Genomic DNA, 26,681 nt, shown 5'->3' on the forward strand with positions numbered 1-26,681 from the left:
ATGTGTCACATATATACAATGGAATATTACTCAGCCATAAAAAGAGACGAAATTGAGTTATTTGTAGTGAGGTGGATAGACCTAGCGTCTGTCATACAGAGTGAAGTAAGTCAGAAAGAGAAAAACAAATACCGTATGCTAACACATATATATGGAATCTAAAAAAAAAAAAGGTACTGATGAACCTAGTTGCAAAGCAGGAATAAAGAGGTAGACATAGAGAATGGACTTGACATGGGGTGGGAGGGCGAAGCTGAGGCAAAGTGAGAGAAGCATCGACATAGATACACTACCGAACGTAGAATAGTTGGCTGGTGGGAAGCAGCAGCAGCATAGCACAGGGAGATTGGTTAGGTGCTTTGCAATGACCTAGAGGGGTGGCATAGGGAGGATGGGAGGGAGGCTCAAGAGGGAGGGGATGTGGGGACATGTGTATGCATATGGCTGATTTGCTTTGTTGTGAAACAGAAAGTAACATTGTATTGTGAAGCAATTATACTCCAGTAGAGATCTATTAAAATATATATATATATATATATATTTTACTTAGGGAATGTTGAAGTTTACGTAGTAAAGATGGGCCAAATTTTGGACAGCTTTGAATACTAGGTCCACGACATTGGAGTCTAATTATTCCTGAATTATTTTAGTTTCTTGTTACAGAGTAGTGATTAAAAATAGAAACAAAGGGATCAAGTTCCTTGCCACAAACACAAAGGCAGATGAAATTTGTGGTCCTGACCTCAACCAAATAGCTCTCTGTCCTTGGGGAACACATTTAAACTCTATGGACATCCATTTCCTCACTGCAAAAATAAACATTGAGGAGATAATTTCCAAAGTTCTGGGATTTTACAAATAGAGATTTCTGATCTCTAGATCTCTTCTAGCATTTACCCATCTGTGGTTTTATGAGCCTCTCCTGTGGAAGTGATGGTCTTTTATGTTGGATAACACCTGGAGGTTGGAGAGCGTGAGAGCAGGTTAAGGAACCTGGCTGGTGAAGGACTGGAGATGGTGGTTGAAGAGTGGGAACTGTGTGGTTTGGTTGGGGGGAGAGGTAGGGCATAGCACCCTGGACTTTTAAAGGACATAACTTTGAGTCCTAGTTCTTCTACCCATTAGCTCTGGGATTCTGACCAACCCATTTCGTCTCTCTGAGTTCCACCTACCCTTTTTTAAAAAAAATTTTATTATTATTATGTTTTTATTTATTTTCGGCTGCGTGGGTCTTTGTTGCTGTGCGCGGACTTTCTGTAGTTGTGGCGAGCGGGGGCTACTCTTCGTCGTGGTGCGCGGGCTTCTCATTGTGATGGCTTCTCTTGTTGTGGAGCACAAGGCTTCAGGAGTTGTGGCACGCGGGCTCCAAAGCACAGGCTCAGTAGTTGTGGCCCACGGGATTAGTTGCTCCACGGCATGTGGGATCTTCCTGGACCAGGGCTCGAACCTGTGTCCCCTGCATTGGCAGGTGGATTCTTAACCACTGCACCACCAGGGAAGCCCCCACCTACCATTTCGTAAAATACAAATTCACAAAGTTTACAAAAAGGTTTTAGAAAGAATCCCTTGAGATAATATATGTAAAAGCGTTCTGTAAAATGTTTACTAAACCTTCATAATTAGTGTTACTCCTACTAATAAATGATTTTGCCCTGCATTTCACAGTGACATATAATGACAAAATAGAATGTTGTTTTCTAGGCATGGCTGTCTTCACTAGATGCCGGGGCCTCATCTGGGAGGGATAAAATGACTTAACAGGTGTTTGAATTCATTAGGCAGTTACACACAATTCTTTCTTTCCTCATAATATCTGGTCTCTCATGGAAAAATAGAATGGAGCTTAATTTGTACTCACATTAGCATATCATTTGGATGACCTGTATTTGTTTAGATTATTGAAGGAACAAAATGTGGGTTGATTTGATGGTCCAGAATAGAAGAAAAATGGATTTATTGAGAAATATCCTCATTGTAAAATTTTTGGGGTGTTTAGTTTAGGAGTTGTTACGGAACCTGTTCGAGAGTGGAATTTCCTGATACTCCTTAAAAGGGAATGCTTGAGTCACAAAGGCTAAATAAAGACTCAAGCATATCCTGTAATTTTTATTATTTTCTGGCTACCAAAAGTTATAGCACAGTGTTACTATACACTGTGGGTTTTATTAATGTTCGATTTGCCGGTGGCATGGGTTGCATGAGTTTGTACACTTCTAAGTATTGCTGGTTCGTTGCTGTATTGAAGGTGCCTAACTGGTCACATTATGCGGGGACAGGGATAACTAACGTGTTTGAACAAGGGCATGTTAAGTATGGCGCCGGAAGCCAGAGCAGCCCAGTCAGGTATTTTAACCAGTCCTTTCCACTTGCCCTTTGCTTCGTCCACACTTACTGAGTACCAGTCACACACCTGGAAAAAAGCTTCTTGCTTGTCTCCCAGCAGGGTTCTTGGGGCCAGGAGCCAATCAAAATGATTGACAGTTTAGTCCGGGAGCATCCACTAGACGACAACTATTAAAGCAAGACAGAATTCCCATAAGACGAATGCATTTTGGATCTAATCCAACGATAATAATCTATTAAACCAAGTTGTCTAATCTTATGAGTTAACTTGAAAAGAGAAGTGGATGCGGGGTGAATTGCAAAATGTTTGCACGTGAAAGTTCAATTTATTTAATTTTAAATAATTAGGGCATGGCAATGATTAGTGCTAATTGGAGCTGTGTTGGACTGAAAGAATTATCCAAATATGTTTTGAAGACTCATTGAGAGATTTTTGCAGTAAATCTTAACTCTAGGATTTTTTTAAATTGATATTGCTAAAAATCAAAGATCTACATCTTAATAAAAAAAAACAGATTTTAACCAGATTTGAACTCTAGTACTTTAATGATAGCTACAAAGGCTGGACGTGCTTAAAAAGGAAGATTAATGGGGAGAGTTTTAATGGTCCTCAAAATAGGTATTTAATAAATGCAGAATTCTTTTTTTTTTTAAACTAATTTGAAGTAAGGTCAAACTTTTGGGTTGTATTGAAATCTTATTCAAGTGGAAGACAAATACTGCATTAGTTACATGGGTTTCACAGTTGTCAAATTCCTTTCTGTTTCAAAATCTTCTTGTGAAGCTGCCTATGAACTTTCTGAAACACCTTAGATCACATATATAATCTTTAAAAGTTAGTATATGATTAAAATTGAATTTCAAATCTCACAATAAAAGAGGGGGAAAAAAGAAATTAGGTAATATTTACACAAAAATTCCATCTGTTTAGATTGGTAGCCACTACCAGTGGGCTCCCCAGATTGCATTTTGTTAAGTTGCTTCTGGCAAGAAGACACACTTGGAGAGGCCATCAGAACAGAAACTGAACTGAAAACTTGCTAGTATTTTTGTGTGTTCTCAAACATCTGGCTCCGGGCCACTTGGCAGCTATATGAATCATTTCTGTGTCTGCATAACATGCAGCATGCAACTAGTTTATTATTCATGAAGTCAGTATAATCGAGGGTCACCCTTTTGATGATTAATTTCAGCTAATAAAAGCATGCATTTAAAATGCTTATTTGATGGTACAAATATTACTTGGTGCTCTTAGAAAAGATATCCCACTTCTTTATAATAAGTATTGCCATCTAGGTTTACTATTTACTTTCCAGAAGAACTTCACTTTCAGAGTAAGAAGATGCATAGACGTTGAGAGATGACTGTTCTTTTCGTGAGAACTCAAATTGTATTTTTCGTCTTTTCTCACATCACCCATCCCTAGACTCAAATTTTGTTTTTAAGGTATTTTCAAATAACTAGCCTTAGGTTACCGCTGATATCACTACTTTGCTACTCCTCACATGTCTTCCTATATTCAAGGGAACAAACCAAATAGTCCACCCAAAAAAGATTTGAAAGTAGAGGGTTTTTTTTGTTTGTTTGTCTGTTTGTTTTCTGTAGTAGATTCTAGTAACCATAACTTCCCTTCCTCCTCTGATCACTTGAAAGTCTGGCATGGGCACTTGTTTATTCTGTTTTCAGTTAGGCAAGGATAAAGGGGAGGAGAGGTGATGACCCCCGTTCTTCTTGCTTAGTAAACCCGGGATGTTCTACTCAGGTGTTATTGAGAATTCCAGTTCTGTTTAATTCTGATCTGAATGACTAATAATTATAATGCCTAAGTATGTGCCAGAGTGTTGTCTGGGAATTTCTGAATGGTTGTAATCACCAGATATTGAGAGACAAATTTTAAAAATTGATGGATGTTTTCCCAAGTGAACATTTTCTTTCAAAGACTCTAATTACTCTACCTCAGTTTCCCAATCAAAAAAAAAGTGTTATTGTATACATCAGTGGGTATTTTGCGAATATAGACAAAATCCACATGAGAATTATATAGATGAAAGGCTACATCTTTAACCCTGAGAGAAAGTGAATAATCATTCATCCATTTTGACATTGAATTTACTCTTCATATTTAGCAGAAGACAAGTGTAATTATAGAATGGGAACACATTTATTTCCATGTAAAGACATTAAGCATTAAATTTATGCTTATGAACGAACACCTACCTATTAGGTATGTATGTTGTTTTATATATATATATGTATATATATACATATATACATATATATATATACATATATACATATATATATATGTATATATGTATATATAATCGTCCTTTTCTTATTGGCGTCTTTTGTGTCTTCACAGGAAAACTCCCACACTCATTAAATAGCTGTCTATTCTCTTTGAGAGAAGATGGATGTCTCTTGGCCTCCCCACTGAGTGAAGTCTCATTATAATTTGTCTCTTTATGTTTCCAAAATGCTGGACTCACATGCTTACCTCATTAATGAGACTGGAACGCATCTCATAATGGCTGGTTTGTCTCACTAAAGCCACGCAGAGTTAAAAGAATGTTGCTGTTTAATCCATTGGTGCAGGAAATGCATTTGCAATGCAGTTGCCCATTTGAGGAGAAATGGATAGAAAAAGAGGTCCTTTTCCAAATTCAATTAATTTTGAGCTCTTTTATTTTGATTTCTCCCCCTATTAGGTGTCATCTTAAAGTATAGGCAAAGGAGCCTAATAAGAACCAAAAGTGTTTTGCTAGAGAGGTGTCTTCTTTGGTTTTAAGCTTTTTTTGTTTCTTAGGTCACCAAGGCTATTTTCTTCACATATTTTCTTCATAAAGGCTGGATTGTTTCATGGCTAACCTGATTTGACCATAGCGCACTGCCTGGTGGGAAGTGTTAAACCCCTTATTTTAAGCTAAACAAGATTACTCTGAAGGCTGGCATTCAGGGGCTAGCTTTTAGTATAATGGGATAGGGGCTGTGGCACACCCCTTGCAGTTTCAGTAATTGAACTCTTTGGGTACTTCAGTTTCTAATGGTTAGCTCTGGAAGCAGCTTGCCATGGGTACACAAGGAATTGCTAACTGCTTGATTTCCCCGTGTTAGCTTAATGAGGAAGACTGGGTCACCATGCCAACCAAAACACCCTAGCTATGTGTTTAGAAGCGTCTTTTCCTTGATATTTGCTTCTTGTTTGGGGGTTTCTAGTAAACTACAGAAGCTGTAGAGTGTCAGACAAAACCCAAACAGGATTTGAAATTGGTATATCATCTCTCATACAATCCATATAAACAACTGTGGTCATTTAACCTGAATTAAATGGTCATTTACTTCATTTTGTTGTTCTATCCTTTTAATTTTGAAGACATGTAAAATGTTAATAGGCACTTATGTTGGTGTTAATTGTCAGTTATTAATATTTCTTGGCTCGTAGCTTTCAGACATTGATCTATCAAAGGCCATCTATTTAATTTTGTTTGGTTTCTAGCAGCTTTTATTCTAGTAACAGCTGTTACTAGAATAAATAGACTTTATTTTTTAGAACAGTTTTAGGCTTACAGAAAAATTGAGTAGAACAGAGTTCCCATATATATTCCCATATATTTCACATACAGTTTTGCCTATTATTGACAGTTCACACTAGTATAGTATCTGCATTACAGTTAATTAACCAATGCTGATATGTTGTTATTAAATAAAGTTCATAGTTATTTCAGATTTCCTTCATTTTTACCTCATGCACTTTTTCTCTTCCAGGATGCCATCTAGGATAGCACATTACATTTATTTGTCGTGTCTCCTTAGGCTCCTCTTGGTTGTGATGCCTTCTCAAACTTTATTTTTGATAACCTTAACAGTTTCGAGGATTCTTAGTCAGATATTTTGTAAAATGTTCTCTCTCTATTAGAATTGGCTTGATGTTTTTTGCATGATTAGACTGGGTTTATGGGTTTTGAGAGGAAGCACACAGATAAAGTGACATTTGCATCATGTAATATCAAGGATGATAAGTCATGCTATCAACATGACTTATCACTGTTCAGGTTGACCTTGATCATTTGGCTGAGATAGTGTTTTTCAGGTTTCTCTACTGTGAAGTTATTCCCTCCTGCTCCCCTTTTTTCATATCGTTTTATTATATCATTTATTTATCAGTATGGACTCATGGGTATTTTATACTTTAGGTTATAACCCAATACTACTTATTTTACTGCTCAAATTGTTCTGGCTTCGGCCAGGGGAGCTCTTTAAGTAAGCGCCTGTGTCCCTTTGGCACTTTGCAGTATCCCATGGGTGGGTGCGTGAGCGTGTGTGTGTGTGTGTGTGTGTTTTGAGCACTTTCTTACTTTCTAGCACTACAAGATGCTCCAGGATCATCTTGTATATTTCCTGCTCCAGTCCTAAAATCAGTACATTTCTCCAAGGAATCTTTGTTCCTTTTATTGGAAAATGGTATTCGAAATCAAGATGTGAACACTAGGTAACACCTTTTAAGGAATACATAAAACAAAATTTTAAGTAAAATTAAGGATGTGTTTTCAAGTACGCTTAAATGAAAGAAAAATAGATGGTTGTCTTAGGTTTCTTCTCTTCACATCACATTTAAAAACTATTCTAAATGTCCATTTTTACCAATGTTAGCTAGTATCATATATATGAAGAAATATGAGAAGATTTCAAATAAGCTAATAGTTGTGGTTATAATTGAAATAAGAAAAAAAATCCTGTTGTTTCTGGTGGCTTTTTACTACCAAATCGATCCAAATATATTTGATTTTAAACTTCAGATAAATATCCTGTGTCATTCCTTATATCAGATACATGAAATATGCTTCAACACTCTTTGGATTTTTATATAACTATACTCTCCCGTGATGAAAACCTTGTTGAGTAGGTTATAATCTGGTCTAAAAAAATCTGTACATTTTCATCAGTGAATTTCAATCTATAACTGATTTTATTGAGATGCTAAATATTTTTCTGGATATGTGAAATACTTCCTGATAGATGGCCAAACTTAACAAAGTATTATGGTGTATTGTAGAGTCAGCTTGAATAAATGAAAAATTCCTTATAATCTAAAGTGTTAAGTATCTCCACCAACATACGTTTTTTTAAATGCCCTTAGTTTTTAAATTCTTTCCTCACAAAGACTGGATATGCCCACCCATTGAACCTCTTTATAGCTTTTGAAATACCAGACATTAAAATTCTTTTATCTTGTCTGTTAGTTGGTATGGAAAAAAGTTTCTGATGTTGTATAGAGGGTAATTATTAATAAGGAAACCCATTTTTCCTTTGAAGGGAAACAGAACTACCTGACAACTTGGTTATGGCAAAACTTTGGTTAATCACATGAATATATTCTAGAAAAAAATGTCTAATTATACTTTTAGCCATGCATTCCTTCTTGCCACATATTCAGAAAAATCTGCTTTTGTATTCGTGTTTTGGAGTGAGTCTCCAGTGAGAACTATTTCAGAAAGGAGGACAGCGAGGAGAAATCCTATATTGTTGATAAAGTGAAAGCTTATGACTTCAGTGATGAATGGTGGATACAAAATAGGGAATGCTCAATTTTTGTTATGTCTGGATAGCCTTTTCTCTCAGTTATTCTTAAAACTTTCAGATACTGATTTTTATCTACGTTATTATTACAACTCTACTATCATTGCCAAGGGCTTAATTTGGAATTAAATGGGCCTTATGTTTAAGTAATTTATTTTCATTAGTTTGCCAAAAAGTGAGTCTCATGATGGTTTTAATACTCTAAGGCAGAATGTTTACATTTTTCTTTCATTGAGTCTAAAATAATCCTTTTCAGTTTCCTTTATGTCTCACAAATTGTGAGAGCAGAAGACAGTATTGAAGTTGCCATCATGAGTGGCAGTTTTCCTTGAATAATAGAGAGGGGAGCTGTTGTAGTTGATTTTTGCTTTTCTCTTGTATTATTTCTTTAGTCAAAGACTCCCCATAGGAGAAAATCACCACAGGGCTTCTATAAAGACATCACCACTAATTAATATGGCAGGGTCTTCTCATCAGCTTTGCCTTCATATTTTAGGTGATGTGTGGGAAAGACTTTCATGTTCTATGATAAATTTCTCATTATTTGCTTAAGCTGTAGCTACATTCTTGTATTCGATTAGTGTGTCTAAAGACTAGAGATAAAATTGTCAACCATGACCTTTATATTCTTAGCTGATTTCCAGTCTATGATTTCCTATGTTTGACAGTTCCATAAAAATCCCTCTAAGATTTTGTGATTAGCAATGTATAATTCTTTAAAATGAAATGGAGATTAGATCTGATTTCCCTTTTTATGTTACAGAAGAATTTTTAAAAAGATGAATGTATTTGAACTTTTAGAGAAATTAGACTTTCATAAAGCAGATTTATATCATTTTGTAAGTAAATAGTGAATTAAACCATGAAGGAACCCTGTCCATTCAATAATTGACATAAAATGTGTCTGATAGGAATTTTTTTAGGGATGCAATCAATTTCCCATTTCTAATTCTACTTTTGGAATGAAGTTGTAGTCAGAAAACTGTTCCTCCAGAACATATGTCATTGCTTTTGTGTGTACTTTTCATGGAGAAAGATTGAAACAGGCAAAAAGTGTTATGATATAAAGGTGACAAGGCCAAGTTTCTGTGTATGATGACAACAAGCTATTTTTAAATAGCCTTGGAGTTGTGTAATATTGTTTAATGTATGAGGCTTCATAAGGGATTAGGAGTGAGGATTTATCATAACAAGATTCAAAATGTGTGAGATGATAGGTATAAACAGACTTTTGGTTTGAGGGTCAGAGTTAGTTTAAGAATAATTTATTTGAATACCTACAAATGTCAGAGTGTGTATTAGCTTCTGGGGATTGAAAGATGTGTCAGTGATTATACCCCAGATATAAAAGAGTGCTTTGGGGTAATATTATCATAATTTTGTATCCCAACTAGGGTGCATTGTGAAATTAAGAGATTTTCTAGCAAAATTAAGGTAAGGATCACAAAATAATTGTAGATAGATTGAATAGGGACATGGAAGAGTATTTTTTAATTAAGAAACAATTATAAAACTATAGCTACAGTAAATACTAAATATAGAAAATTATAGGAACTAACACATCAGATACTTAAGTACCTATGAACAGAATTTAGATTTGTTAACATTATTTGCATATTTCCAAAAAAAATATTTTTTTTAACCCAAGAAATATAAGTTTAGGCACATCGAATTGTCAAACCTTGTTTTTTACAATAAATTTTGGGAGGCTGTGAATAAATAGCAACTACTCAGAAATTTGAAGCCCCCTTTGTCTCTTATCCATCAGTCCATCTCCCTGCCCTATCCTGTCCCAGAGATTTCATCATCTCATGTTTGGTATAATTATTTCTAGACTGGGAAAAAAACAAACACAAGCTAACAAAAAACCTTTACATATATATGTATGCATTTGTGAAAAATATTTTTCTCACAAATACAAAAAAAAGTATTTTTTCCTGAATAGCCAATATGGTTTTATGATACGAATATTTTACACAATGATTATTCACTAGTCATGTTCCTTTAAAATGATTTGGGGGCTTCCCTGGTGGCGCAGTGGTTGAGAGTCCGCCTGCCGATGCAGGGGACACGGGTTCGTGCCTCGGTCCGGGAAGATCCCACGTGCCGCGGAGCGGCTGGGCCCGTGAGCCATGGCCGCTGGGCCTGCGCGTCCGGAGCCTGTGCTCCGCAATGGGAGAGGCCACAACAGTGAGAGGCCCGCGTACCACAAAAAAAAAAAAAAAGATTTGGTTTGTTTGTCTTAATTGCTATATAGCATGTTTCATGTTGATATATATGTATGCATATATTTAAATATTTGTATCTCTTTATATATATTATATATAGTTTATATATATGGTCTTCCTTTTAATTACCTTATAGATTAGATTATATGGTCATACCATAATTTATTTTCATATTGCTCTATTGAAATTTTTAGCTATTTCCTTATTTTTGCTTTTATAAATAGTGCTGCATTAGATGACATTGTATTTAGATCTAAGAGGTTTTGTTAGAGTATGTAACTAAATCCAGATTACCAAATGATAGGGAATACAAATTATTAATTTTCCTAAACACTTCCAAATTTTCCACCCAAATTGTACAATTTATGTTCTTCACAATGTGCGATAGTTGTCATTTCAACACAATTTCAGGGACTTTAATATCCAGTTCTTTTTTTTTGTTTTTTCACTTAGGTTCATTTGAAATATATTCTTTTCACTTCAGCTTTCATTTTATTAATCAATGAGATTGAGCATCTTTTCAAATGTTTATTGTTGTCTTTTCTCTGAATTTCCTGTCTGTAGTTTCACATCTGTATTTACTATTGGATTATTTGCTTTTTGTGGTTCATACTTAGAAGTCTCACTTTTTTTTTTTCTCAGAACAAACCCCGTCTTCTGAAGGTCACAACAAGACTTGAATTTTTCAACCCTGAATTCTACTTATTCCAAAGACCTCAATTCCTTTATAGCCTGACTTTCATTTCTTATGCTGAGTTCAATTTGTCCCAGAGACTGAAAGAAAGCATTATTTATGTTTCATTATGGTTTCTTCATTTAGAATGAGGAAAATATGCCTTAGACTGTGAAATGAAAGCCAGAGCCCAACAGTATTTTTAGTGGTAGTAATAAGAATTAGACTTGTGCAAATATGTGATGATTCTCAGCCTTGCCTATATTACAATCTCTTATGGAGATTTTAGTCAGACTAGGGTATCAGTATTTTTAAAAGCTCACAATTGATATTGATGGTCCTTTAGGTTTGAAAACTATCATTGAAAACACTAAGATTTTTCTCCTTTCAAAGTATTTTTCTAGGCAGAGTAGAATACGCAAAGCTCCAAGAGCACATGGGCTCTCATTTCTTCTTACAGGTGTATGTCCAGCACGTAGAAGAAGAGTGGCTGCCACATAAAGCAGCCTTAATGATGTGTTGAATGAACTGATTATTTTTATGCTATTAAATTTCAATCATTTTCTAATGCTCCCAATCAAAGGTTATACTTAGATCATGTTTAAATTTCCCAGACTTTGGAATTCATCTTCTATATGTGGTTTTTACTAGTTTTGACTTTCAAGTCTATGGTGGCAGTTCATGAGAACTCTCATGCCTTATCTTGGAAATAACTGTGTTGAATCAATTTGACGCACCAAGCCAAGAACAAAACAGTGCAGAAATGTTGAGGCTAATTGTATGGTCACTTGGCTCCTAGTTGTAGCTCGATAAAAAATTGTTAATTTGATTTAATCCATAAATCAGAACGTAAGGATTAAAATTAATAAATAAAATCTTTTCATACTTTTTTTTTTTTCACCTTTTATGGCCATCTCCACAGGAGTAGTGAATGTGAGGTTAGAAGAGAGATTTGGTTTTATCAGAATCCCATTTTTATAGGTGATAATTTTAAACAAAATTCTACGAGAAGGCATTAAAGAGACTTGAAAGTTGCAATTTCAAACTTTGGCTACCACTTTTTTAAAGTATCAACCTATCACAAGGCTTTAGAAACTCTTCTACTTTAAACATTTAAACATCAATTTTCTTTTACCTGTTAGCTCAGTTTTCCTTTAATAGTGTAATTTATTTAGCCCTTGTAGACGTCACCATTATGGCAGAATGAGTGTATGGAGCATCTCACTTCACAACCTTTATGTCTCTTGATCTTAGTTATTATGTCAGTTGTTTAAATCAGAGACTGTATGTGAAAATGTTTTAAAATGTAAAGTACTTCATGCTAGTATTTTATTTTTATGCTTTTTCATTTTTCTCATTTTCTCAGCACTTAGCCTTCTTATATAATATTTATCATTGAATAGTTTTCATTACTCACATTTTTATTTTGTAGTTTAGTATATTTAAATATTCTTCCAGCATTATTAAACTAGAATCATTTTATCATATCTTAAATCTTGTTTTATTTTGATAGTAATTTATTAAAATTTAATATAATGATGCTTTTATTAAAAATTAATGGATAAGGTAGGTTGGCCTTATGACATTTCTATCTTTAGGAGTCAGATAGAATTATGTAGTTATTAAGGCTAACTTCTTCTGGAGTTTCGCGCCAGCAAAGAAACCTGATTAATTTCCCTCCCCAAGGTTCTCTTACTCCTTTGCTTTTCTTGCCTGATTACAGCTTGTTTTTTGTAATACCTTCTTCCTTCTGGTCATCCTCTCTGCTTACCCCCACCAGAAGATTCTGTAATAGAGTGGCCCTAATTACACTTAGAACACTTGGTTAATACTTAGTTACAAAATGGACTTCTGGTACAAATTCAAAGTTGAATTGTTTTCCAAGATCTGTCTCCTCTATGATACCTTGATACCTGGCCTCATTTGTCTTTGTCAAATGATGTGTTTCTCTCTTGCATCATCTAAGAATACTCAGTTTCGTGATTGATCCAACAAGTTATTACAACTGTTAACATATGGTTTTATGTGTTTTTTTCCCTAAAATCAAGAAATTTTAGGACTTTTGCTAGGTAGAATTTCAGGGGAGCCAAAGAATAGTTTGCAAAAGTTATTCTTAGATGAAAATGAGTCTTCAAACATTGCATTTTGATAGGGCAGACCTGAAATTGAAAGCTTGGTGATGAATGAACGTATTACTCCCCCAACCATTACAAATTCCATATAACATTACATGAATTAATTTTGAGCAGAAGTCTGCCACAGATGTTTTTAAAACACTGAGGCAGTTAATTCTGTGAATTTAGTGTTACTGTGATAAGATATTAATGAACAATTTCTATTTTGGGCATCTTGAGTCTGAGGTACCTAAGGTGTCTATGACTGTGCCCAACAGGCAATTGGATAAATGACCATGGAGATGAAGGAAAGTTAAGGTGGTGTCATTAGTATTTACTAATAAATTTTAAAATCACGATCCTTGCTGAGATTATTCGGTTCAGAGTAGAGATAGAGCAGATGATCCATGATGAGCTCTGTGGCTTCCGGCAATTAGAGTTGGGGTGAACAAGAGAGAGTCAGAGGAGGAGAGGCCAGTGACAGTTTAATACAGACACTGTTTTAATAGAACTTGTACATGCTCAAAATATATTGTTTTGTGGACTAAGGTTTTTTTCTTTTTTGGGGGGGTATAATTGACATTTAACATTGTATTAGTTTTAGGTATACTACATGATGATTTGATACATGTATATATTGCGATATGAATACCACAGTAAGTTTAGTTAACATCCGTCACCACAGACACACAAATTTCTGTTTTTTTTCTTGTGACAACATTTAAGATCTATTCTCTTAGCAACTTACAAATTTTCAATGCAGTGTTGTTAACTATAGTCACCATGCTATACGTTACATCCCCACGACTTATTTATCTTATAACTGGACGTTTTTACCTTTTGACCACCTTTATCCCTTCAACCATTTTGCCCATCCCCCCAACCCCTGCCTTTGGCAACCACCAGTCTTTTTTTTAATCTATGAGCTCAGTTTTTTGCTTTTTTTTTTTTTAATATTCCACCTATAAGTGAGATCATACAGTATTTGCCCTCCTCTGTCTGACTCATTTCACTTAGTGTAATGCCTTCAGGGTCTATCTGTGTTGTTGCAGTTGGTAGGCTTTTCTTTTTTATGGTTGAATAATATTCCATTGTATATATGTGCCATATTTTCTTTATCCATTCATCCATTGATGGACATTTGGGTTGTTTCTATGTCTTGGCTATTGTAAATAATGCTGCAGTGAACAGTGATCATGGGTGTGCAGGTATCTTTTCAAGATAGTGATTTAGTTTTCTTTGGATAAATACCCAGAAATGGAATTACTGAATCATATGGTAGTTCTATTTTTAATTCTTTGAAGAGCCTCAAAAATGTTTTCCATAGTGGCTGCACCACTTTACATTCCCACCAGCAGTGGAAAAGTGTTCCTTTTTCGTCACTTCCTTGCCAACACTTGCTATTTCTTGTCTTGTTGACGATAGCCATTCTGACAGGTGTGAGGTGATATCTCATTGTGGTTTTGATTTGCATTTCCCTGAGGATTAGTGATGTTGAGCACCGTTTCCTATACCTATTGGTCATCTGTATATCTTCCCTGGAAAAATGTCTGTTCACATCCGCTGTCCATTCTTTAAACAGATTGTTGTTTTTTTCTATTAAGTTGTATGAGTTCTTTATATATTTTGTATATTAACCCCTTACCAGACATATGACCTGCAAGTATTACCTTCCATTCAGTAGGTAGCCTTTTTATTTTGTTTAATGGTTTCCTTTGCCGTGCAGAACATCCTGGCCAAAGTCACCATCATCTTTCATCAGATTATTACTAAAAACCTCTAACATAAATCTCCTTGCTTCTGTTTTCTTGCCTTTTAGCATGCTTTTGTGAAAGACATGTTGTATCAGGTAATTGGAACTTAGGTAAATAGGCTTAATGTGAGTTTTAATGTTAATCTGGCTCTGAGTTGGGTGTGGGTTTAATGTTTACTGTAGCTATAGGTGCCAGAGGCATTGTATTTCCCTGGTGTCCTTGTTCTTGTCTTCCCTGTTGTCTTTGGGCTTCCCCAAGAACTCGGAGTCTGTATTTTTTAAATGGGGACTGGCATAGACATACCATGGTTTTTACTATCTAAAAGTAGATTGTTCCTGTGAAACCTTTTGCAAGCCGAAATGGCTTAAAGCAAATAAGCTATTACCTGAGGGCACATCTTGCTAACGGACGTACCAGATAAATCAAGATAAAGTGCAAATGCTCACAGAAACAGCTTAAAGCTATGGCAGCTTGATGCTGAGTGAAGGGAAGTGTCCTCTTATTTGGTGATTAAATTCTAGTGCCTCTGGGCTGTAACCTTTATGAGAGTTTCATAGCTTTCCCTGTGTCTCCTAGTTGGGACAGGAAGGCCTGTTTCTTGGCTCTTCAATGTGAGAACGGGGGTCCCTGGAGGTAAAACCCGCAAAAGAGTAGAGGCCTCTAAAATCGTGGCTTCCGGGAGTTTCTCCCTCTTACTGAATGAAGTCTGCAAGGAGATTCAAGACAATTAAATGGGGACTGGCATAGACATACCATGGTTTTTACTATCTAAAAGTAGATTGTTCCTGTGAAACCTTTTGCAAGCCGAAATGGCTTAAAGCAAATAAGCTATTACCTGAGGGCACATCTTGCTAACGGACGCACCAGATAAATCAAGATAAAGTGCAAATGCTCACAGAAACAGCTTAAAGCTATGGCAGCTTGATGCTGAGTATAGCTCCTGGGGAAGGAGCTTGGTGGTGCTGCTCACTGGGGTACACACTGCCTCTGTAGATGGCTCCCTGCAAAAACAAATGCTGAACCTATTTTCACTGTTCACCTTTTTTGTAAAAGTGAAAATCCTCTTTGCATGTTTGTTGTTGTTAATGAAAACAGGTACTAATTTAGGTCTTTTGTAAAAGCAAGGTGGCATAAAGTGAACTTTTGAAAAGCGGGGATACCTGTAGCTAAATGCGATTGAGCCATGCAGAATCCTGTCATACTCCATATTTTTTGGCATGTCTGCTCTTTGTTTTCCCCAGAATCTAAACTATAAAATGAAAGAAGACATTTATTAGATGTCTACTATATCCCATATACAGTGCCAAGTACTTCCACTTTGTAGTCTCATTTTGACCTAACACCAGTTTCGAGAGGGAAATGTATTCAGCCCGTTTTACAGAGGTCAAGAAATTGAAGCTTTGGTTATTGGCATTTAGAGAGGAACAAGAAGAAAAGATACTCATCAAAAGTTACATGCAGAGCAGAATTCCATAGTCCATTTTTTTTTAAGCTTACAATATCTGTAAGCATGTTTAAAGGAGATGGAAACGAAGTCACGTGTTTGAAACCTAATGCTCTGCTTTTAGTTGTCCATTTAAAGTATTTTTCATCTCTAAGTGTTGTATTCCTATGTTGTCTTGATCATGATCTTAATTTTTTTCCCCCTCTCTTTTGGTTTCAGAGGAAGAACTTGTCTCTTTTTCTCAGCATTAGTTTGTTAACTTTCTGGGGAACTTCCCTTTTGGGTGCCCGTTTATACTGGATGGGAAACAAACCACCAAGCTTTTCCAACTCTGACAACCCAGCTGCTGATTCGGATAGCCTCCTGGCTCGCACACTCACCTTCTTCTACTTGCCAACCAAGAACCTTTGGCTGTTGCTCTGCCCAGATACCCTCAGTTTTGATTGGTCAATGGATGCCGTGCCTCTGCTCAAAACAATTTGTGATTGGAGAAACCTACACACTGTGGCCTTCTATACTGGACTCCTCCTCCTTGCCTACTATGGTTTGAAGAGCCCAAGCGTAGAAAGAGAATGCAACGAGAAATTTGTAACAAATGGCAAGCAGAATGCAAATGGACATAGCTGCCATTCAGAGGTGGAGTACCGGAACTCAGAGATTAAGCCCAGCATTCCATCCAAATTAGAAAATGGCTTTAAAAATAATGTGTCACAGAGAACACGGCTTCCTTCTACAGAGAACATTGTTGTTTTGTCTTTATCTTTGTTAATAATACCCTTCGTTCCTGCCACGAACCTGTTTTTCTATGTTGGCTTTGTAATTGCAGAGCGAGTATTGTATATTCCTAGTATGGGCTTCTGCCTCCTCATTACAGTGGGTGCGAGAGCCCTTTACGTCAAAGTCCAAAAGCGGTTTCTCAAGAGCTTGATTTTTTATGCTACAGCTACGTTAATTGTTTTCTATGGACTCAAGACGGCGATCAGGAACGGAGACTGGCAGAATGAGGAAATGCTGTATAGGTCAGGGATAAAAGTAAACCCAGCTAAAGGTAATATTTTATTTTATGCTTTTGCCTGGACGGTTTACTTTTTCTGCCTTTTTATATCTTTGCTTCTTGCCTTAAAACACACAGTATTAAGGAAGAAGAGGTTCTTTTACTCAATACTTATAATTTTTGTTTTTTTTTTAAGCGAGGGAGCAGTACCATTATTTTAGAAACATCCAGCATTCCATATTTGGAATAGGGAAGTGTTTTCCTATGTTCCTGACTATACTTGTCCAGAGGAATTAGAGCTCCTATTGTGTAAAAATACTGACTATCGTAAGAATTTAGAAAAAGGCTTGGTTTCCACTTTCTAAAATACTGATACGGACATCATCTTTTTTCATCATGCAGTGAAAGTCAGGTTATCCCCCATAAGTATAGTTTAGCTCTTCTGTTTTCCAAGCACCGCCTGAGGAAATACCACGAGGCTTACACTGCTATCTTGAAAAGGTTTGGGAGTAAGGCCACCTCCGAACCTTGACATGGTGTCTGTAGGTATCAGTGTGTGTGCGTGCAAGTGTGAGTCACCCTTAGCTTTGCAGAGACTAAATAATCTGGGTATCGCCAAGCAGTTTGCACATTCTTATTTGAAAGTCCTTAAGTCACTTAAGGAAATAAACTTTTCACTATACAAGGAGAAGATGGAGCATATTTTTCATTACTGCTTTTGATTAAAAAATTATTTTAGTAAATCTCAGAATCTATTGTTCGAGTAGAAAGTAGCCTTTAAAGCATAAATGAATAGTCAAAAGCTGTTAATTCAGTGATCTCTCTGGTTTAGGCAATGAATGATGAGAGAAGCTAGAGAGCAGTTGAATGAAAATAAGTGTACATTTTAAGTGTAGAAATATATCATAGTAAATAGTGCCAAAGAGTCTTCTTCTTCATAAGGCATTTTTTAGTGTTTTATCCTTTAAATTATGGTTGCTTGCATAGCATTTGAACTGGGCTTTTCCACTTTTTCCAACACATTTCTGTACCAGTTATTCAAATACTGAATGTGTGAAACTGTTCCTAATGAATGGAATGGCCTGCTGATACGTATCAGGATATATATATGCAAAGATCTGGATGCCCCAGAAACAACTCTGGCATCCCTATCGATTACCAATTAAGTCAAGAGTTCAGTGAACCACTACTCATTTCTTTCAGCCAAGGGACTAATTGTTGGTACTTATAATGCTTAATAGATTGCAGAGATTTTAATGGGAGCGGAAACATTAAAATTGAGCTAATACAGAGCATAGAATTTCTCAATTCTTTTGGAAAAATCTTTACCATGTGGCTTTTTAGATAGTGAGTGCTGCACAGTTTATTGCATGCCTGAACCCCAATCTTGCTGTAAAAATTGTTGCAGTCAGTTCTCACAGAATGCTTTTCAGCTAGTTTTTCTTCACTGGTACATGTAAATATATAAAACAAGCCTATGTTGCTAGTTTATTTTCCTGCTGTTTGAAAGAGATACACAGTAAGGAATTAAAAGAAAACCCCTGCGTATTAATTTCATCACAGGGTTGTTGTAAGGATTTGTTAAATGTATTGGTTAAGTTTCAGGTTAAGCTACTGTAACAAAGAGCCAAGATAACAGTGGCTTAAATAAGATAGAAGCTTTATTCTTTCATGTAACAATCTAAGCCTGTGCAGTCCAGCGCTGATAAGATGGCGCCATGGGTCTTCTGGATCCGTGCTCCTTTGCTTTTGTTCCCTTGCCATCTCAGTAGTGTCACCCTGTCCAAGTGGTCCAAGATGCCTCAGCATCACATCAGCACTTCAGCTAACAGGAAGAGGGAGAGAAAGGCCAAATGGTGGGTGTTCCCATTCTCTTCAAGAGCATATCACAGGGCTTCCCTGGTGGCGCAGTGGTTGAGAGTCCGCCTGCCGATGCAGGGGACACGGGTTCGTGCCTCGGTCCGGGAAGATCCCACGTGCCGCGGAGCGGCTGGGCCCGTGAGCCATGGCCGCTGAGCCTGCGTGTCCGGAGCCTGTGCTCCGCAACGGGAGAGGCCACAACACAGAGAGGCCGGTGTACCGCAAAAAAAAAAAAAAAAAAAAAAAGCATATCACAGAAATTGCCACACCATGCTTGCTCCCAGACTATTGGCCACACCTAGCTACAAGGAAGGCTGAGAAATGTTATCTTTATTTTGGGAAGCTAAGCACCCAGCCAAATTTTATTACTCTTGAAGAAGGGGAGGGCAGATACTGAGATGCTAGTGTAAGTAGCAGTCTCTGTCCCAGAGTAAGTAAAAGCATTTTGTAAACTCCTGGGTATTTTCCAGCATTAGCTACTGTACTGCTGACACTTATGATTCCGATTTTGCTGAAGTTATTTTGGTGACATGGTTAAGATGACTGATCATTTCTTCATTCATCCATTCACTCAGTAAAACAATTATTAAGCATGTCTTTGGTTTCTGATATATTTCCATGTCTCCTTCTTAGTACTTAAGAAGTGCTATAGTATTTAGGTACTCCAAATTTTATTAGTTAAATGAGTACACAGCTGACCAATAGTATAAATCTTTTGAGACATCAGAAATTAAATTCCTGAATAATGCCCCCTCCCCAACCTGCGCCCCAGCCAACTGCTTTACTTACAGCATTTACCATCTCAGTTGGTGGCAACTCCATTTTCTCAAAAGCTCTGACCAACACTTAGGAGTCATCCATACCTCCTCTTTTTCTTCTGCACCCTACCTGCATTTCATCAGCAAATCCTCTCTGCTCTGTCTTCAAAAATACATCCAGAACTTGACCACATTTTACCACCTCCACTGCTAACATCCTGGCCAAAGTCACCATCATCTTTCATCAGATTATTACTAAAAACCTCTAACATAAATCTCCTTGCTTCTGTTTTCTTGCCTTTTAGCATGCTTTTGTGAAAGACATGTTGTATCAGGTAATTGGAACTTAGGTAAATAGGCTTAATGTGAGTTTTAATGTTAATCTGGCTCTGAGTTGGGTGTGGGTTTAATGTTTACTGTAGCTATAGGTGCCAGAGGCATTGTATTTCCCTGGTGTCCTTGTTCTTGTCTTCCCTGTTGTCTTTGGGCTTCCCCAAGAACTCGGGCTCACGGGCCCAGCCGCTCCGCGGCACGTGGGATCTTCCCGGACCGGGGCAGGAACCCGCATCCCCTGCATCGGCAGGCGGACTCTCAACCACTGCGCCACCAGGGAAGCCCCACCATTTTTATAATGGAGCCCTGTAAGTAGGTTGGTTAAATGTAGGAGAAGGGAAGTGTCCTCTTATTTGGTGATTAAATTCTAGTGCCTCTGGGCTGTAACCTTTATGAGAGTTTCATAGCTTTCCCTGTGTCTCCTAGTTGGGACAGGAAGGCCTGTTTCTTGGCTCTTCAATGTGAGAACGGGGGTCCCTGGAGGTAAAACCCGCAAAAGAGTAGAGGCCTCTAAAATCGTGGCTTCCGGGAGTTTCTCCCTCTTACTGAATGAAGCTCGTCACAACTCAGCTTCCAGCACCTCCTCTCAAAATCACCAGTTACTTGTTCCTATCAGTTTCTGCTCCAGGTAATCTCATCTCTGCATGACTGGATTTTCCAGTCTCTCCAGATTTCCTGGTGCTGAGTTTGCCCAGTGACCTCAATTCACTGATGGTTCCAAGAAAAGCCGTTGGTTTTGCAGTTCCTTTAGCATATTCTTTTTTTAAAAATTTTTATTTTATTTATTTTTAAAGCTATGGCAGCTTGATGCTGAGTATAGCTCCTGGGGAAGGAGCTTGGTGGTGCTGCTCACTGGGGTACACACTGCCTCTGTAGATGGCTCCCTGCAAAAACAAATGCTGAACCTATTTTCACTGTTCACCTTTTTTGTAAAAGTGAAAATCCTCTTTGCATGTTTGTTGTTGTTAATGAAAACAGGTACTAATTTAGGTCTTTTGTAAAAGCAAGGTGGCATAAAGTGAACTTTTGAAAAGCGGGGATACCTGTAGCTAAATGCGATTGAGCCATGCAGAATCCTGTCATACTCCATATTTTTTGGCATGTCTGCTCTTTGTTTTCCCCAGAATCTAAACTATAAAATGAAAGAAGACATTTATTAGATGTCTACTATATCCCATATACAGTGCCAAGTACTTCCACTTTGTAGTCTCATTTTGACCTAACACCAGTTTCGAGAGGGAAATGTATTCAGCCCGTTTTACAGAGGTCAAGAAATTGAAGCTTTGGTTATTGGCATTTAGAGAGGAACAAGAAGAAAAGATACTCATCAAAAGTTACATGCAGAGCAGAATTCCATAGTCCATTTTTTTTTAAGCTTACAATATCTGTAAGCATGTTTAAAGGAGATGGAAACGAAGTCACGTGTTTGAAACCTAATGCTCTGCTTTTAGTTGTCCATTTAAAGTATTTTTCATCTCTAAGTGTTGTATTCCTATGTTGTCTTGATCATGATCTTAATTTTTTTCCCCCTCTCTTTTGGTTTCAGAGGAAGAACTTGTCTCTTTTTCTCAGCATTAGTTTGTTAACTTTCTGGGGAACTTCCCTTTTGGGTGCCCGTTTATACTGGATGGGAAACAAACCACCAAGCTTTTCCAACTCTGACAACCCAGCTGCTGATTCGGATAGCCTCCTGGCTCGCACACTCACCTTCTTCTACTTGCCAACCAAGAACCTTTGGCTGTTGCTCTGCCCAGATACCCTCAGTTTTGATTGGTCAATGGATGCCGTGCCTCTGCTCAAAACAATTTGTGATTGGAGAAACCTACACACTGTGGCCTTCTATACTGGACTCCTCCTCCTTGCCTACTATGGTTTGAAGAGCCCAAGCGTAGAAAGAGAATGCAACGAGAAATTTGTAACAAATGGCAAGCAGAATGCAAATGGACATAGCTGCCATTCAGAGGTGGAGTACCGGAACTCAGAGATTAAGCCCAGCATTCCATCCAAATTAGAAAATGGCTTTAAAAATAATGTGTCACAGAGAACACGGCTTCCTTCTACAGAGAACATTGTTGTTTTGTCTTTATCTTTGTTAATAATACCCTTCGTTCCTGCCACGAACCTGTTTTTCTATGTTGGCTTTGTAATTGCAGAGCGAGTATTGTATATTCCTAGTATGGGCTTCTGCCTCCTCATTACAGTGGGTGCGAGAGCCCTTTACGTCAAAGTCCAAAAGCGGTTTCTCAAGAGCTTGATTTTTTATGCTACAGCTACGTTAATTGTTTTCTATGGACTCAAGACGGCGATCAGGAACGGAGACTGGCAGAATGAGGAAATGCTGTATAGGTCAGGGATAAAAGTAAACCCAGCTAAAGGTAATATTTTATTTTATGCTTTTGCCTGGACGGTTTACTTTTTCTGCCTTTTTATATCTTTGCTTCTTGCCTTAAAACACACAGTATTAAGGAAGAAGAGGTTCTTTTACTCAATACTTATAATTTTTGTTTTTTTTTTAAGCGAGGGAGCAGTACCATTATTTTAGAAACATCCAGCATTCCATATTTGGAATAGGGAAGTGTTTTCCTATGTTCCTGACTATACTTGTCCAGAGGAATTAGAGCTCCTATTGTGTAAAAATACTGACTATCGTAAGAATTTAGAAAAAGGCTTGGTTTCCACTTTCTAAAATACTGATACGGACATCATCTTTTTTCATCATGCAGTGAAAGTCAGGTTATCCCCCATAAGTATAGTTTAGCTCTTCTGTTTTCCAAGCACCGCCTGAGGAAATACCACGAGGCTTACACTGCTATCTTGAAAAGGTTTGGGAGTAAGGCCACCTCCGAACCTTGACATGGTGTCTGTAGGTATCAGTGTGTGTGCGTGCAAGTGTGAGTCACCCTTAGCTTTGCAGAGACTAAATAATCTGGGTATCGCCAAGCAGTTTGCACATTCTTATTTGAAAGTCCTTAAGTCACTTAAGGAAATAAACTTTTCACTATACAAGGAGAAGATGGAGCATATTTTTCATTACTGCTTTTGATTAAAAAATTATTTTAGTAAATCTCAGAATCTATTGTTCGAGTAGAAAGTAGCCTTTAAAGCATAAATGAATAGTCAAAAGCTGTTAATTCAGTGATCTCTCTGGTTTAGGCAATGAATGATGAGAGAAGCTAGAGAGCAGTTGAATGAAAATAAGTGTACATTTTAAGTGTAGAAATATATCATAGTAAATAGTGCCAAAGAGTCTTCTTCTTCATAAGGCATTTTTTAGTGTTTTATCCTTTAAATTATGGTTGCTTGCATAGCATTTGAACTGGGCTTTTCCACTTTTTCCAACACATTTCTGTACCAGTTATTCAAATACTGAATGTGTGAAACTGTTCCTAATGAATGGAATGGCCTGCTGATACGTATCAGGATATATATATGCAAAGATCTGGATGCCCCAGAAACAACTCTGGCATCCCTATCGATTACCAATTAAGTCAAGAGTTCAGTGAACCACTACTCATTTCTTTCAGCCAAGGGACTAATTGTTGGTACTTATAATGCTTAATAGATTGCAGAGATTTTAATGGGAGCGGAAACATTAAAATTGAGCTAATACAGAGCATAGAATTTCTCAATTCTTTTGGAAAAATCTTTACCATGTGGCTTTTTAGATAGTGAGTGCTGCACAGTTTATTGCATGCCTGAACCCCAATCTTGCTGTAAAAATTGTTGCAGTCAGTTCTCACAGAATGCTTTTCAGCTAGTTTTTCTTCACTGGTACATGTAAATATATAAAACAAGCCTATGTTGCTAGTTTATTTTCCTGCTGTTTGAAAGAGATACACAGTAAGGAATTAAAAGAAAACCCCTGCGTATTAATTTCATCACAGGGTTGTTGTAAGGATTTGTTAAATGTATTGGTTAAGTTTCAGGTTAAGCTACTGTAACAAAGAGCCAAGATAACAGTGGCTTAAATAAGATAGAAGCTTTATTCTTTCATGTAACAATCTAAGCCTGTGCAGTCCAGCGCTGATAAGATGGCGCCATGGGTCTTCTGGATCCGTGCTCCTTTGCTTTTGTTCCCTTGCCATCTCAGTAGTGTCACCCTGTCCAAGTGGTCCAAGATGCCTCAGCATCACATCAGCACTTCAGCTAACAGGAAGAGGGAGAGAAAGGCCAAATGGTGGGTGTTCCCATTCTCTTCAAGAGCATATCACAGGGCTTCCCTGGTGGCGCAGTGGTTGAGAGTCCGCCTGCCGATGCAGGGGACACGGGTTCGTGCCTCGGTCCGGGAAGATCCCACGTGCCGCGGAGCGGCTGGGCCCGTGAGCCATGGCCGCTGAGCCTGCGTGTCCGGAGCCTGTGCTCCGCAACGGGAGAGGCCACAACACAGAGAGGCCGGTGTACCGCAAAAAAAAAAAAAAAAAAAAAAAGCATATCACAGAAATTGCCACACCATGCTTGCTCCCAGACTATTGGCCACACCTAGCTACAAGGAAGGCTGAGAAATGTTATCTTTATTTTGGGAAGCTAAGCACCCAGCCAAATTTTATTACTCTTGAAGAAGGGGAGGGCAGATACTGAGATGCTAGTGTAAGTAGCAGTCTCTGTCCCAGAGTAAGTAAAAGCATTTTGTAAACTCCTGGGTATTTTCCAGCATTAGCTACTGTACTGCTGACACTTATGATTCCGATTTTGCTGAAGTTATTTTGGTGACATGGTTAAGATGACTGATCATTTCTTCATTCATCCATTCACTCAGTAAAACAATTATTAAGCATGTCTTTGGTTTCTGATATATTTCCATGTCTCCTTCTTAGTACTTAAGAAGTGCTATAGTATTTAGGTACTCCAAATTTTATTAGTTAAATGAGTACACAGCTGACCAATAGGCTCACGGGCCCAGCCGCTCCGCGGCACGTGGGATCTTCCCGGACCGGGGCAGGAACCCGCATCCCCTGCATCGGCAGGCGGACTCTCAACCACTGCGCCACCAGGGAAGCCCCACCATTTTTATAATGGAGCCCTGTAAGTAGGTTGGTTAAATGTAGGAGAAGGGAAGTGTCCTCTTATTTGGTGATTAAATTCTAGTGCCTCTGGGCTGTAACCTTTATGAGAGTTTCATAGCTTTCCCTGTGTCTCCTAGTTGGGACAGGAAGGCCTGTTTCTTGGCTCTTCAATGTGAGAACGGGGGTCCCTGGAGGTAAAACCCGCAAAAGAGTAGAGGCCTCTAAAATCGTGGCTTCCGGGAGTTTCTCCCTCTTACTGAATGAAGCTCGTCACAACTCAGCTTCCAGCACCTCCTCTCAAAATCACCAGTTACTTGTTCCTATCAGTTTCTGCTCCAGGTAATCTCATCTCTGCATGACTGGATTTTCCAGTCTCTCCAGATTTCCTGGTGCTGAGTTTGCCCAGTGACCTCAATTCACTGATGGTTCCAAGAAAAGCCGTTGGTTTTGCAGTTCCTTTAGCATATTCTTTTTTAAAAAATTTTTATTTTATTTATTTATTTTTTGGCTGTGTTGGGTCTTCGTTGCTGCGCGCAGGCTTTCTCTAGTTGCGGCGAGTGGGGGCTACTCTTCGTTGTGGTGCGTGGGCTTCTCATTGCGGTGGCTTCTCTTGTTGCGGAGCACAGGCTCTAGGCGCGCAGGCTTCAGTAGTTGTGGCATATGGGTTCAGTAGTTGTGGCACGCAGGCTCTAGAGCACAGGCTCAGTAGTTGTGGCGCACAGGCTTAGTTGCTCCGTGGCATGTGTAATCTTCCCGGACCGGGGATCGAACCCGTGTCCCCTGCATTGGCGGGCGGATTCTTAACCACTGTGCCAGCAGGGAAGTCCCCAAGAAAAGCCATTGGTTTTGCAGTTCCTTTAGTGTATTCTTGTTGTAAGAATGGGAGTGATGAGTTCCAAGCTTTTTACATGTCTGAGCTGAACTCCTGCTTCCATTTTTCCATCCTTATAGCATCTGCCTGTCATCAGCAGCCCTAATGATTCCTTTGAAACGTAAGCCAGAGTACGGTGTTCACTGCCCCCAGTCCTCTACTGGCACCCATTTCTCCCAAAGTCAAAGCACACAATCAGAGACTTGACACTGTACATCTCCCAGCCTTGCCTTCACTTGCTTCACTCCAGCCCTCCTGACCCCCTTTTATGTGCCTTCTCTATTCCAGATAAGCCCCTGCCTCAGGGCTTTGGCACTTGTCATTGCTTCTTCTTGGAATGTGTTTCCTAGGACAGTCTCACCTCTATCTCCCTCACCTCCTCTAGGTCTCCAGTACAGTGTTGCATTATCAGGAAGATGCTTTATGTAAAACTGTCTACCTTTTGAAAAATTGCAACTACCCCTCTGCTTCTGCCTTGTCTAACATTCCCTATCCTCTTTACATACTTTGTTTTTCCCATAACACTTAGGACCATTTGACGTACTATATTTACCATGTTTCTGTGTTTATTGTTTGAATGCATTGTCGAGGGAAATGTATTCAGCCCGTTTTACAGAGGTCAAGAAATTGAAGCTTTGGTTATTGGCATTTAGAGAGGAACAAGAAGAAAAGATACTCATCAAAAGTTACATGCAGAGCAGAATTCCATAGTCCATTTTTTTTTAAGCT

General features: G+C 38.1%; 1 protein-coding gene across 1 annotated transcript in view; it reads left to right on the plus strand.

Annotated features, from left to right (window-relative positions):
* TMTC2 (transmembrane O-mannosyltransferase targeting cadherins 2) overlaps nt 1–26,681 on the plus strand; it is a 439,654-nt gene that overhangs the window by 196,212 nt on the left and 216,761 nt on the right. The window contains exon 3 of the mRNA XM_024122944.3: nt 16,353–17,181. Within this exon, the coding sequence (XP_023978712.2) occupies nt 16,353–17,181 (829 nt within the window). The remainder of the gene's footprint in view (nt 1–16,352; nt 17,182–26,681) is intronic.

Source organism: Physeter macrocephalus, chromosome 6, assembly GCF_002837175.3.
Source record: "Physeter macrocephalus isolate SW-GA chromosome 6, ASM283717v5, whole genome shotgun sequence".
Classification (NCBI taxonomy): domain Eukaryota; kingdom Metazoa; phylum Chordata; class Mammalia; order Artiodactyla; family Physeteridae; genus Physeter; species Physeter macrocephalus.